The sequence below is a fragment of the Amblyraja radiata genome, chromosome 24 (genome assembly GCF_010909765.2).
Source record: "Amblyraja radiata isolate CabotCenter1 chromosome 24, sAmbRad1.1.pri, whole genome shotgun sequence".
Classification (NCBI taxonomy): Eukaryota; Metazoa; Chordata; class Chondrichthyes; order Rajiformes; family Rajidae; genus Amblyraja; species Amblyraja radiata.
In genome coordinates, this window is record NC_045979.1 from 9,391,155 (window position 1) to 9,405,152 (window position 13,998).

Genomic DNA, 13,998 nt, shown 5'->3' on the forward strand with positions numbered 1-13,998 from the left:
TTGGGACATCTGGATTTTTACTGATATGTCCAGCCTGGAGGTTTCTGCATGATGAATTATAGGCTTTAAAAAAAATAAAAAAATATTTGTTCATGAGATATAGGTATTATTCCAAGACTAAGAACCAGTGTGAAGTATCAGATAAGTTTCCATGAGATGACACTTTGTGAATCATGTGGAAAATAGAGGAGGGTTCTTGTTCTTTTAGTCTCGTTGTTTCTTCATATCAAGTGGAATGAATGAGCTGGTAGAGAATGGTTTCTCTGGTGGAGATCTCGGGTGACGGCTGAGTTAGATCACTGTTTTGCGCAACTAAGTGAGCAGATCAAAAACAAGGCTGCAGCATTCACCAAGCTTAAAATGATGATTGGTGCAGACATTTCAGCTCCCTTCTGAAATCCCTATTGTCATAAACAAGTCCAACAAATGTAATTTCCTCTACTTGATATCAAGAAATGTCTAACAGCGAAAATACAGCAAAGGTCAGTGAACCAAACAACATGCCCTCGATATTACCGAAGAACTGCATTTAAGAGACTTGCCATACCTCCAGCCAACCTGTTCCAGTATACCTCCACCACAGCATTTACATGACAAAGTAGAACAATGCCCAGTTATGCCCATTCATAAAGCAAAACAAATCCCATCCAGTTAAGCATAATGCATTTGGTCTACTCAAGCATTAGTGACTTTATAGAAAGTGTTGCTGATGGTGCTGTCGAGTGATATCTACTCGACAATAACTTCACAGATGCCCAATTCATCATAGCCTTTGTCAAAGCATGGACCAAATAGCCTACCTCCATCAGTGCACTAAGTGTGAATTCAAGGGCAGCTCATTGGCATCAGGGCGGCACATTAGCAGCTGGTGGAGCTGCTGCCTCACAGCTGCAGAGACCCGGGTTCAATCCTCTCCTTGAGTGCTATTTGTGTTCACCTTCTCCCTGTGACTGCGTGGGTTTCCACTGGGTGTTCCAGTTTCCCCATCATGTTGCACAGCATCCTGACTTGAAAATATATCCCTGTTCTTTCATAGAATGTAAATCATGGATCCCTCCTCACTAGAATTGTGGGAATACCTTCAGAAACATTGCAGCAGCTAAAGACAGTGAAAGTTGCCATCTTTGGGATGGGGGCTGAGGGTGGGCAATAAATGCAGGCCTTGCCAGCATTGCCCAGCTTTTGAAAAGGAGGAAATGGGGATTGGGAGTGGGGGAGGAGGAGGAGGAGGAGGATCAATAGCAGAAATTTCAACCAAATTACCTTTTAAAAGTACAGTTGGTCTCAAGATACACTAAATGTAAAATGTAGGAATGTGTGTTACAATGGCCAATGATTAGAATTGCCAGAAGTTAAAGCTGACTACAGAGCAGGCAACATTATTAAGCAACCATTGGCAAATTAAACAAAGTGAAAGTATGTAAGTGAAGCGCAGTCCATGTAGGTACTGCAAAATCATGCTTGAAAATATTATTGCAAGTGTATTGCAAATCTATGAGCAACGTTGAGTGTTGGATTAAATTAGATTGGAATTCTGGATGATGTGCAAAGGAAGATTTAAATTGTCCTCTGATCAAGACATGTCTGAAGTGGGGTGTAAAATATCACAAGAGAAATTACATTTAAAATATACTGGGATCACAAACATGATTGCTATGGGTAGAAGCTTGGTCATGTATTGATCAAGATGATTTCAGTGTGAAGGTATTGTCAATTAAAAGAGAGTTTGGTATTTTAGAAGGATCACGTTTGTCAGAAAGGCAGCAACAACTTTCTTGTCCTTGTGACAGTCATTCTAAAGAACTGCAAGATAAGAATGTAGAACCATATGTGTGCAGCTGATGCTTTGAGATTTGATTCTAGGAACCACAAACGTAAATGTATTTTATTGGGATTTTATGTGATAGACCAACACAAAGTGGTGCATAATTGTGAAGTGGAAGGAAAATGATACATGGTTTTCAAATTCTTTTACAAATAAAAAACTGAAAAGTATGGCGTGCAAAAGTATTCAGCCCCCCCCCCTGAGTCAATACTTTGTAGAACCACCTTTCGCTGCAATTACAGCTGCAAGTCTTTTGGGGTATGTCTCTACCAGCTTTGTACAATACAATACAATACAATTTATTGTCATTTGAGCCTCAGTGAGGCTCAAACGAAATTCTGTTTTCACAGCCATACAAACAAAGACAATTCCTAGACATACATACAATTTAGTTCACACAAACATCCATCACAGTGAACCCACTGTGATGGAAGGCAAAGTCTTTTCTCTCCCCTGTTCTCCATGTCTCTCCCGATGTCCAAGCCCCAGGCGGGCGATGATAAGTCCCACGGCCATTTTAGGCCGTGCCGGGCAATTTACGGCCCCGCTCCCAGTCTAGAAGTCTCGAAGTTGGAGCCTCCGGCGGGCGCTGGAATGTCCCACGGCCATGAAGCCGTGCCGGGCGATGTATGACCCCGCTCCGGGTCGTTCCAACCCCGCGACACGGGCTGGAGGTCGCGTTGCGGGAGCTCCGGGAAGCGGTCTCTCTCTCCCCCCGGACCCGTGAGCTCCCGATGTCCCAGTCCACCGGACCTGCGGCTGCGTTGCTGGAGCCTCCGAGCCCCAGGAGTCGAGTCGCAGCAGCGAGTCACCACCGCTCCCCACGTTCCGAGGCCGGCCAGCCCCACGATGGTGAGTAGTCCGCAGTCTCCCGAGCCCCCGGGTCGTTCAGGCTGGAGGCCACTCCACGGTGCTAGGCCCCAACGACAACGGAGACCCGACAGGGAAAAGGTCGGGTCTCCCGGACAGGGAAGAGATTTAAACAGTTTCCCCCTGCTCCCCCCCCCCCCGCCCCCCACATATACACATTTAAAACCAGTATTAAAAAACACCAAACACTACATTTAACTAGACAAAAAATAAAAAAAAGACAGACAGGCTGTAGGGGCCGCTGCAACGGGTGAGTCGCGCACCGTACATCTAGAGACTGAAATTTTTGCCCATTCTTCTTTGCAAAATAGCTCAAGCTCAGTCAGATTGGATGGAGAGCGTCTGTGAACAACAATTTTCAAGTCTTGCCAGAGATGCTCAATTGGATTTAGGTCTGGACTTTGACTGGGCCATTCTAACACATGAATATGCTTTGATCTAAACCATTCCATTGTAGCTCTGGCTGTATGTTTAGGGTTGTTGTCCTGCTGGAAGGTGAACCTCCGCCCCAGTCTCAAGTCTTTTGCAGACTCTAACAGGTTTTCTTCCAAGATTGCCCTGTATTTGGCTCCATCCATCTTCCCATCAACTCTGACCAGCTTCCCTGTCCCTGCTGAAGAAAAGCCTCCCCACAGCATGATGCTGCCACCACCATGTTTCACAGTGGGGATGGTGTGTTCAGGGTGATGTGCAGTGTTAGTTTTCCGCCACACATAGCGTTTTGCATTTAGGCCAAAAACTTCAATTTTGGTCTCATCTGACCAACGCACCTTCCTCCACATGTTTGCTGTGTCCCCCACATGGCTTATGGCAAACTGCAAACGGGACTTCTTATGGCTTTTTTTCAACAATGACTTTCTTCTTGCCACTCTTCCATAAAGGCCCGATTTGTGGAGTGCACGATTAATAGTTGTCCTGTGGACAGATTCTCCCACCTGAGCTGTGGATCTCTGCAGCTCCTCCAGAGTTACCATGGGCCTCTTGGCTGCTTCTCTGATCAATGCTCTCCTTGCCCGACCTGTCAGTTTAGGTGGACGGCCATGTCTTGGTAGGTTTGCAGTTGTGCCATACTCTTTCCATTTTCGGATAATGGATTGAACAGTGCTCCGTGAGATGTTCAAAGCTTTGGATATTTTTTTATAACCTAACCCTGCTTTAAACTTCTCCACAACTTTATCCCTGACCTGTCTGGTGTGTTCCTTGGGCTTCATGATGCTGTTTGTTCATTAATGTTTTCTAACAAACCTCTGAGGCCTTCACAGAACAGCTGTATTTATACTGAGATTAGATTACACACGTGGACTCTATTTACTAATTAGATGACTTCTGAAGGCAATTGGTTGCACTGGATTTTATTTAGGGGTATCAGAGTAAAGGGGGCTGAATACTTTTGCACGCCACACTTTTCAGTTTTTTATTTGTAAAAAAATTTGAAAACCATGTATCATTTTCCTTCCACTGCACAATTATGCACCACTTTGTGTTGGTCTATCACATAAAATCCCAATAAAATACATTTACGTTTGTGGTTGTAACGTGACAAAATGTGGAAAAGTTCAAGAGGTATGAATACTTTTGCAAGCCACTGTATCTCCCTCCTCACCTCATTTTCCTGCCTTATCCCCATAACCTCTGACACATGTACTAATCAAGAATCTATGCCTTAAAAATATCCACTGGCGGCCTCCACAGCCTTTTGTGGCAAAGAATCCCACCGATTCATCACTAGATAAAATTCTCCTCGTCTCCTTCCTAAAAGAACATCCATTAATTCTGAGGCTACGACCTCTAGTCCTAGACTCTCCCACTAGTGCAAACATCCTCTCCACATCCACTCTATCCAAGCCTTTCACTATTCTGTGTGTTTCAATGAGGACCCCCTCATTCTTCTAAACTTCAGCGAGTACAGGCCCAGTGCCGACAAACGCTCATCATAGGTAAACCTACTCATTCCTGGGATCATTTTTGTAAACCTCCTCTGGATCCTCTCCTTCCTTCCTTGGATATGGTGCTCAAAATTGCTCACAATATTCCAAATGCGGCCTTACCAGCGCCTTATAGAGCCTCAACATTACACCCCTGTCTTTGTATACAAGCCCTCTTGAAATAAATGCTAGCATTGAGTTTGCTTTCTTTACTACAAATTTGACTTGCAGATTAATCTTTTGGGAATCCTGCACCAGCATTCCCAAGTCCTTTTGCACCTCCGATTTCTGGATTCTCATCCCATTTAGAAAATAGTCTATGCCTTTGTTCCTACTACCAAAATGCATGACGCCACACTTTGCTGCATTATGTTCCATCTGCCATTTCTCTGCCCACTCTCCCAACCTGTCCAAGTCCTTCTGCAGAGTCCCTGTTTTCGCTACAATACCTGCCCCTTCACCTATTTTCTATCATCTGCAAACTTTGCCACAAAGCCTTCAATCCCCTTGTCCAAATCATTAATATACAATGTGAGGAGCAGCGGCCCCAGCACCAACCCTTGCAGAACTCTGCTAGTCACTGGCAGCCAACCAGAAAAAGCCCCCTTAATTGCCAATCGTTTGTCTTCTGCCATCCAGCCAACCTGCTATCCATGCTAGTATCCATGCTAGTATTGGTCTTGGATGACAGACTTTGATGCTCACTGTAACTGTTTGAAAGCTTTGAGATGTAATCCAGCTTTCTGTCAGTACAGGTAAAAGATCTGGACATGGTGTTGAGAAGCTTTTCATGGTGGTTCTTGTTTAATATTTTTCAGACTTTGAACATAAAGATTGTTCTGTTATAGTTCGATCATTGTGTTCCTAAGAAACCTCGTGTTATAGAAGATAGCATTATAAAAACACTTATAACAATAGGGGAAAGGATTATGATCAGTGAATTTGACTTGCAACAAAGTTATTTTTCCCACAAGATGTTCAAAATTGTAGGTCTTTTCAGTGGCAATAAATTTATTTTAAAAAACAATGGCTGGATGTTGCATGGTTTAATATGTGTCAATTTCAAGGTTAAAGATAACAGCTGTGTTTTTTAGACAAGTTCATTGTGGGGAGGTTGCATGGAAACAACTGTTTTTCCATACTGTAAATTCAAGAGTGCTTTTCTGCTTGATAATTTCAGAAGTAATTTTGATGCTTCTCTAGTTCCCAATTAAAATCAGGTTGTAAGCAACTTGATCTGTGTAGTGCAAATAGTGTTCCCTAATTCAACACTTGCCTATTTCCGATTTATGTCATGGAATTAAATTCAAAACTACCTGTACTTAAGTTGGAGCATAGCTTCTAACAGAGTGGAGAGGAACAGGTGAAACAACAGAACAAGCACGATTTGTACCTCAACTTATTTGTAAGAGACAAAGAAAAGCAGTTCAAAGAACATAGGCAGTGCCAAGCTTAATGAACAGGTGGAATAATGGTGAGATGGTACAAGTTTGCTGTACTGGATGATTGTCTTCATATGAGAGGAGATATCAGAAGAGTTCATATTAACCAAATTATTTCAGCATGATGCATACCAGACCATATGGAAGAAATCTATGGTGATGAATTTATTCCAGAAGTGGATTTAGAAATGACTAGCAACTAGGCTATCAATTGGTAATGAGTTGGCCTGGAAACACAAGAGGCAGCAGAGAGTGGTGGATTCGGCCCGCTCCATCACAGACACAGCCCTCCTCTCCAATGATGCACTGCCTCAAAAGGGCAGTATCTATCATCAAGGATCCCCAACATATGGCCCATGCCCTCTTCCCATTGCTGTCATCAGGCAGGAGGTACAGAGGCATTTGGCCCCACACCACCAGATTCAGGAACAGTTAATTTCCTACAACTACTGGGTTCTTGAACCCACCTACGAATTCTGACCCTACATCAGCGGCCGAACTCCTTGGCCCAGCTCTAACACCACCCTGGACTTATTTTTCTAACTATGTATTGGCACGTGCCTTGTTTCTTGGCACAGTTTTTCTTTTGTAACTTTCATGCATAATTGATATATAATTTGTTTTTGTGTGTCTGACCGAGTCGATGTGCTTGCAAGCAAGATTTTTTATTCTACCTGCTCATGCAACTGATGATGAACTTGGGATGGAGTAACTCAGCGGGACAAGCAGCCTTTCTGGAGAGAAGGAATGGGTGACGTTTCGGGTCGAGAACCTTCCTCAGACTTAGGATGTCAAGCACTCATCTGATCAAACAATAACTGGAGCTCTAGCATTCTAGTTAAGAAAGTCAAAGCATCTGAGTTGGTTATTGAATTGAATGGTATTATTTATAATATGTAAAACAATCTTTTTTTGTTTGTAAATGACACAAGTGATTTTATAACGTCATCCTGCATATCACATAAGCTCATCTGAAGAAAGGACCCGATCCAAAGTGTCATCTATCCATTTCCCCTCACACCTGATGCCTGTTCCACTGTTCCTTCGGCAGTTATATTTTTGCTCAAGATTCCTGTGTCTACAGTCTTCCGCCTCTGTCATGTCTCTGACTTGTGTAAGCACATACGACTTGAAGTGCACATACCCTGTAAAGTATCAGTATCTCTCTCTCGAGCTAATTATAGATGGTACTTAACAGCTTAATTAAACTGACTCATAGGTTAAATAGAGAATGAGGTTTAGTAGATTTGTTTAATTCTCCTCCTCCTCCTCCTACAGACCTCATCTAGTAATTGTGTTCTGCATGCCGCCATCAGTGGTCGACCGACCAAGCCACTCGTATTCATGGGCATTTGGAATATTTTATCCAGAGTCCAGTTTCTGCCCTATCGGGTCCACTTCCCACTGTTTGTGTAGCCATGAACTTTGGCTGAATCCGTCTTTCCATGGGACGAGATAGACTCACTGATTGTGGTGAAGGAGTTATTTGTGAAGTATGATTCTGTGGTTATGCCTTTAGCCTTTTGCGGGACTTAACTGAGGTACCACTCTCTCAAGTTAAATGCCAGTCTCCAGAGGTTCATGAGAAACACTTTGCAAGGTTGACGAGGCTGTCGTGATTGTTGCAGTGTTTCAATTTGATACCACATTCAGCGCCAGATAATCTGTTGGATTTTTCGCTGGAAACTCGATAATTTCCATTTATTCTGGGATTGCTGGTATGAAGCTGTTAGCACTTCCACAGAAAATTTAGGCTTTGAGTTAGTCAAACTATTGGGTGTGGTTGTTAGAACAAATGTGGCTACCTGTTATGTCTTTGCATATGATTAAAGATTTAATAGCTCAGTATTGTTAAAAGAAAGGAAGTGTCAGCACATTAATGTTCTATTTAAAACTGCAGTGAACTATGTCAAATATTTTCAGATTAATTGGCTGGCTTAGAGTTTCTCTGTAGTTCTGACTCACTGCACTTACGCTAGGATTTGGTGCTGAGAACTGAATGAATTGACTTAATACTAAAGTAAAGTCATCGCTAAAGAGTTCTGAGAACATAAAAATAAATATTGACCCTGCTGCTCTTCCCACTATGCCAACAATGCCACTACTTCTACCTCGCACCCTACTACCCTCCTCAGAGCCTGGGTTTGATCCCAGCCCTTACTCCTATCGAGTTTTCACCATCCATCCCAAACACGCCCTTTGCTATGCAGAACAGTCAGTCCTCAGCAGAGGCCTTACCTTTGTACCCCTACACTCATACCTGAATGAGTTGCTAGCCTGTCAAAATGCCCCCAGGTGGAAAAAGGATACAGTTCCCCTGATCCTCGCCTTCTGCCACGCATCCAATATCATTCCCTAACATTTCCGCCAACTTCAATGTGATCCCACCACCAGTCACATCTTCTCATCTTCACCCCTTTCCACCTTATGCTGAGTCCCTTTGTTCCACATCTCCTTGGTTCACTCATCCTTTCCCACCCAAATCATCCCCTCCTCAGGGACTCCCTTAATCCAGTGACCCCAGCAATCCTTCCAGATGAGACAGAGGTTCACTTGCACCTCCTCTAACCTCATCTACTGGATTCAATTTTTCTGATATGGCCTCCTTCACACCGGCAAGACCAAATGTAGTGACCGTTTCGTCAAACACTTCTGCTTGGTCCATCAAGGACTTCTGTACCTCCCGGCTGCTTACTATTTTAACTCCCCTTCCAATTCCCATGCTGACCTGGGCTGCCTCTATTGCCAGAATGAGACCATATGCAAACTGAAGGAACAGTACCTCGTATTCACCTGGGTCGCTAACAATTTAATGGTATGGACATTGAATTCTCCAATTTCAGGTAACATGCCTCTCTTTTCCTGTGCACCACTTGGATTTGCACCCATTTCTCCCCTTCCTCCTCCTCTTAAGGGAAAGGGTTCCTCCTATGTCCCTTTTGGCTTCACAATCCACACCTCTTCTATTCCTCCCTTACACTTTTTCTTTTCATCTCTGGCCTTTCTCCAACCATCTGCCAATCAAAAGAAACCTGCACCTGTATTCAGCCTCTACTCACCAGACTTTATCCTGCCCCCACTTCTCCCACCTCTCTTCCAGCTTTCTCTCCTCCAATCTCCCCCCCCCCCCCCCCCCCCCCCCCCCCCGAACAGTGCAGTTTCTGAAAATGGGTACCAACCCAATACATCACCTATCCATGTTCTCCAGAGATGCTGCCTGAGTTACTACAGCACATTACTTTTTGTTATAAACCCGCATCTGCAGTTCCTTGTGTCTCTGGCTAAAGAGTTTGTTATAAATAATTTCTAATTGTGATCGTGAGACGTCAGCTTGCTTGAGTGTGAAGTAGAGAAAAAAAATGTTCCCCAATTATTATTTTTAAGTTACAAAAGAAATGTAGCTTATTCAGATGTTGATGTAAATTAATGAAGCGATAAATTATTCTGATTTTTTTTTTTTTTTTTGTTCCTGCATTTAAAGGCTTTATTATTTTAATCTGTATGCAAATCCAATGATCACTGACAGTGGCAGCACAGTTAAACAGGGTGGTGAAGAAGTCATGGAGGATGCTCGCGTTCATGAGATGAGGTGGGAAAGGAAAAATTAAGAGGCTTGCAGTCGAGAGAGAGAAACTTTTCCCCGTGACAGAGGTGTTGCAGGCAACATGGCTGCAGTCGAAAGTTACCAGTTGGAGATTGAGAAGGGATCAACGGAATTTTTCATCCAAGGGTGTTTGCAATTTGGTACACATTGGTGCTGGAGATGAGCACTCTCTTGCAACATTAAAGAAGCTCTGGGAGAGCACTTTAATTACAAAAATACAGAAGGTTACAAGTGGTGGTATATGGATTAGAGCAGACAGGTACTTGATGGTTGGCATACATGTTGTGGGACAAATGGCTTGTTTCTGTGCTTTATGAACATGCAAGTGTGGAGTAGCTGAGATTTTTTTCCCTTTGTGAAAATTAAAGCCTTAGCAAATTTAATGTGATTAATTAAAGTTAACAATATAAACAATGTGATAAAGGGTGGTCTTTGACTGTGTCCTGCCTCAACAGAGCACCATGAAATCATGTGATGCAAAAAAGAGAACCATTCAAGTGGCAAAGTGATTATATGGTTTACAATAAAGCATTTATAAATATTCATGCAAAATCTCAGACTATTTACAGGTATTGACAATCCTTGATTAGGAACTAGGTAGAAAAATGTGTGGATTTCAGACTGCTGATCATTGAAAAAATGACGTGAAATTAAATCACTGAAAGTGCCAAAGTAAAGTTTGCACCAAGGCCCAGGCAGCTATAGTAATTCAAAGAATCTTGCAATGCAACATACCTGCACCTGCTTTGTTAAAATAGTTTTGGAATTGCACTTAGTGCCAACAAAAAAGTCAGCAGTTTTATATAGTCACACCCTGTATTTAGCTGTGTTGTATTTGTTTTCCAGTGACTGAAATTTAATGTAAAACCTAGAAACGCGAGGTATGAAGCTGAATATAAACTGAAGGAATGTTAAAATCATAAGAGAACTCCTTTCGTTAGGCATGTCACAGCCTTGAGCTTGTACTGGTTTCAACAATTTTGGATCGGCGATTTTTATACCACTGGATATCCTTTCTACTTGTTGCATGTATCATTCTTTGTCGCAAACACCTATTGTTATTTATATCCTGAAGTGCTGGAGAGAAACTAAAATGCAAATTACAATGGCAGTGAATATACATGGAAAATACTGTGCAGTAAAATTCTTAAGACATTCTGTGAAATGAAAGAGAAAAATGTGGGTCCTAGTGAAGAAGAGTAAAGTTATGAATTAATATTTCACATTGTCTTTATGGAATTTGAATGGAGTGAGGAGGAATGTTGTAAGAAGAGGAAAACACGATTCATTGGAAACTAAGTTTATTATCTTTGAATACATCAGCAGGCCCAGATAAGCTCGTGAAAGAAACAAGGGAGGAAATAACACAACTCTGATGCCAGAGGTCTATGGCGCTGATAATGCATGCCAATATTTGAGAGAGACTTCAATGGGCAAATTGTTGTTGAAAAATATTGGAGGCTGTGGAACAATTTTTGCTACAAGGATTGTAACAATTCAAGAAGATGCCTCATCTTTTTGAGGGCAATTAATGATGGGCAACAAATGCTGGCCTTGCCAGTGATGCCTAATGAATTTAACTCTTGTCTTATCTTGGCATCAGGATCTTGGTGATTTATTTTTTGTAAAACTAAAAAGCACTTGTAAAGGGATGTTATCCTAATGGGCCTGCCCCACTTAGGCAACTTTTTAGGCGACTGCAGAAGACTATGCAATCGCCACATGGTCGCCACATGTTCGCGGGTGGTTGCTGGGGAGTCCCCTTCATGGTCGTAAGGAGTTCCGACATTCTGGGAACTAGTCACGGTCTCATTATGGTCGCCGCAAATTTTTCAACATGTTGAAATATTAGCGGCGACCAGAATGAAGCCGCCATGGAGAATAGCGAGAATTCTCGTGCCATAGGTGGGTCGCCAGGAGGTCGTAGGTTCGCATAGTTTGTACCGGTGCTGATCGGTGAATTTCATTGTGTCATTGGGGAAAAAAAATGTAAGCAGTAGTTTTCAGAACCAAGAATAACCGACTGGTAATGTTAAATGCCTGCCGAGTTTCACAGCCGTGTATCTCTGACTTTTTAAAAAGTTGTCTCCACTCCCTCTTTCCCCCCCCCCCCCCTCTTTCCCCCTGTGCTTTAGTCGTCTTAATTATAGCACCAACCTTCCTGTTCATCGCGGTGTGTGTCTGTATCACCTTGGCTTTGCACCGTGTGAATTTCACTCAGACAGCGCTTGCCCTGTCCCCTGCCTGCATAACTGGCTGCTGAAGGAAGCGATGTGTGTGTGTTCCACTCTGTCAGTCGCCGTTGCAGTTGCGGATTTTTCAGGCAACTGCTGGCAACTTGACAGTCGCCTGAAAAATCGCCTAAGTGGGACAGGCCCATAATGAGCCTGTCCCACTTAGGCGACTCTTTAGGCAACTGCCAGGGACTAGTTTTAATGGAATTCACCTACGACACCTGGCGACAACCTACGACACCACCTACGAAAGCAAAAATTGTCGCCACTGTCGCCGAAAATTTTTCAACATGTTGAAAATTTTGCGGCAGTCGCCTGCAATCACCTAAAAAATCGCCTAAGTGGGACGGGCCCATTATTCATACCGTTTCCCTCACCGTGCAATCAAATTTAAAATTCATCTTTGGCTGCACTTGAAGTGTCTTGAAGTCATGCTGCAACATATATTGTGATTATAATTATTTTTAGGTTTAACACTTAAGTTCATTAAACAGCAGCGTTCAATTTCATGATGGCCAAATATTGTTTTGTATGTTTCTACAGTGAATATGGCTTTGCTGAAAAGGTTGTGGAGGGAATGTCTATCGTAGTGAATTCCATTGTTGTTAAAATTGAAGCAAAAGCATTCAATACTTCGTTTGAGCTGTGGCAGCTGCAAGGTTACAGTGTAAATCCCAAGTGGCAGCAGAGTGATCTACGATTTACGAGGATTACAGATCCAGAGCGAGGGGAGGTATGGATTCATTACTTTTGCCATCAGCTATCTTCCATTCACAGTAAGTGTAGAAATGGTTTCAACGCCCATGATGCTGAATGAGTCTCCATTATAAAATTAAATCAATATCTTCCACTGAAGCACTCTTAATAATTAGCCCCAAAGAATGGTTAACTCCTTTTCAAAATGATAAAGTGGAACATTGCCTTTTTTAATGTAACTTGTGTTTTTGCAATGCCTGAGAGATCCCTTGTGCAGGATTGTGTTGCAATGGTTGAGCTGACTTTAAATGTTATTTTCTTGGCCAATAAACTTCTTTCTTAAAGGACTGGCAATAATGTTTTAAGTTTGCTTTAGTAGGAGTGGGACCATGTTTTGCACAATAACTAGATTTCTGACCATTTATCATCTGCTTTATCATCTAAAACTTCATAACATAACTAATTTACTTCACTGGAACAATGTGAGGCTATTAACTTTGTATCTCAGCCATGCGCTTACCTCCATCACTTCATTTATGCACTCTTCACAATCACTAGGCAGACAAGCCAGTGAGGGACTAAGTTATCCAATGTAGTGTGCGACCATGATTGAATTCTTGTAACATGTTGAATGTTTAGCTTTTTGTAATAATAAAGAAGCGAATGCAGCCAACCTGCTGTACTTGTACATTGAGCAACTTTTGATTTGAAAACAATTGGAGTTTTTAGATCAAAGCATCCTCAAGTCCCACAGTTAACCTGACTACACTTCCATCCACCCCCTTGCAAAGATGCTATTCCTTACTGTCCTCCACTCAACTTCTCTGTCTTTCCAATCTAGGCCAGATGAAATTTCCTCTTTCTTTAGTAAACATGGTGTCCCCTTTGCTGTCATAGATGGATCCTTCATTGGCATCTCCGTTGTATCCTGTAGTTCTGATCTCGCGTCTACCCCACATTGAACAAGGATACGAGCTTCCACCCTACCAGCCCGCACATTCATTACATCATTCACCATTATTTCCGCCACCTTCAACAAGATCCCACCACCAGTCACAACTTCCCATCCTCACCCTTTTCTGCCTTCTGCAGAGAGTGCTCCCTCCACAACTCTTTGGTTCACTCAACCCTTCCCACTCAAACAGCCCCTCCCCAAGTTTTTACCCCTGCAGCCACAGGAGATGTAACATCTCCTCCCTCGCATCCGTCCAGGCACCCCAGCAGTCCTTCCAGATGAGACACGTGCACCTCTTTTAACCTCATTTATTACATCTGGTGTTCTCAATGTGGCCTCCTTTACTTCAGCAGGGCTAACCCTAATTCAGGAAGGACCAATAACAATTATAGCCAAACATACATAATACATATGTAAAAAAAGTTGCATGTTACCATGAAATTGGAT

General features: G+C 42.6%; 1 protein-coding gene across 3 annotated transcripts in view; it reads left to right on the plus strand.

Annotated features, from left to right (window-relative positions):
* uhrf1bp1 (UHRF1 binding protein 1) overlaps nt 1-13,998 on the plus strand; it is a 119,359-nt gene that overhangs the window by 37,576 nt on the left and 67,785 nt on the right. For 2 of the 3 annotated variants that reach the window (XM_033042372.1, XM_033042373.1), the window contains exon 5: nt 12,444-12,633. The exons of the other annotated variant lie outside the window; for it this stretch is intronic. In XM_033042372.1, coding sequence (XP_032898263.1) covers nt 12,444-12,633 — 190 coding nt within the window. The remainder of the gene's footprint in view (nt 1-12,443; nt 12,634-13,998) is intronic. 3 annotated transcript variants of the gene reach the window in all.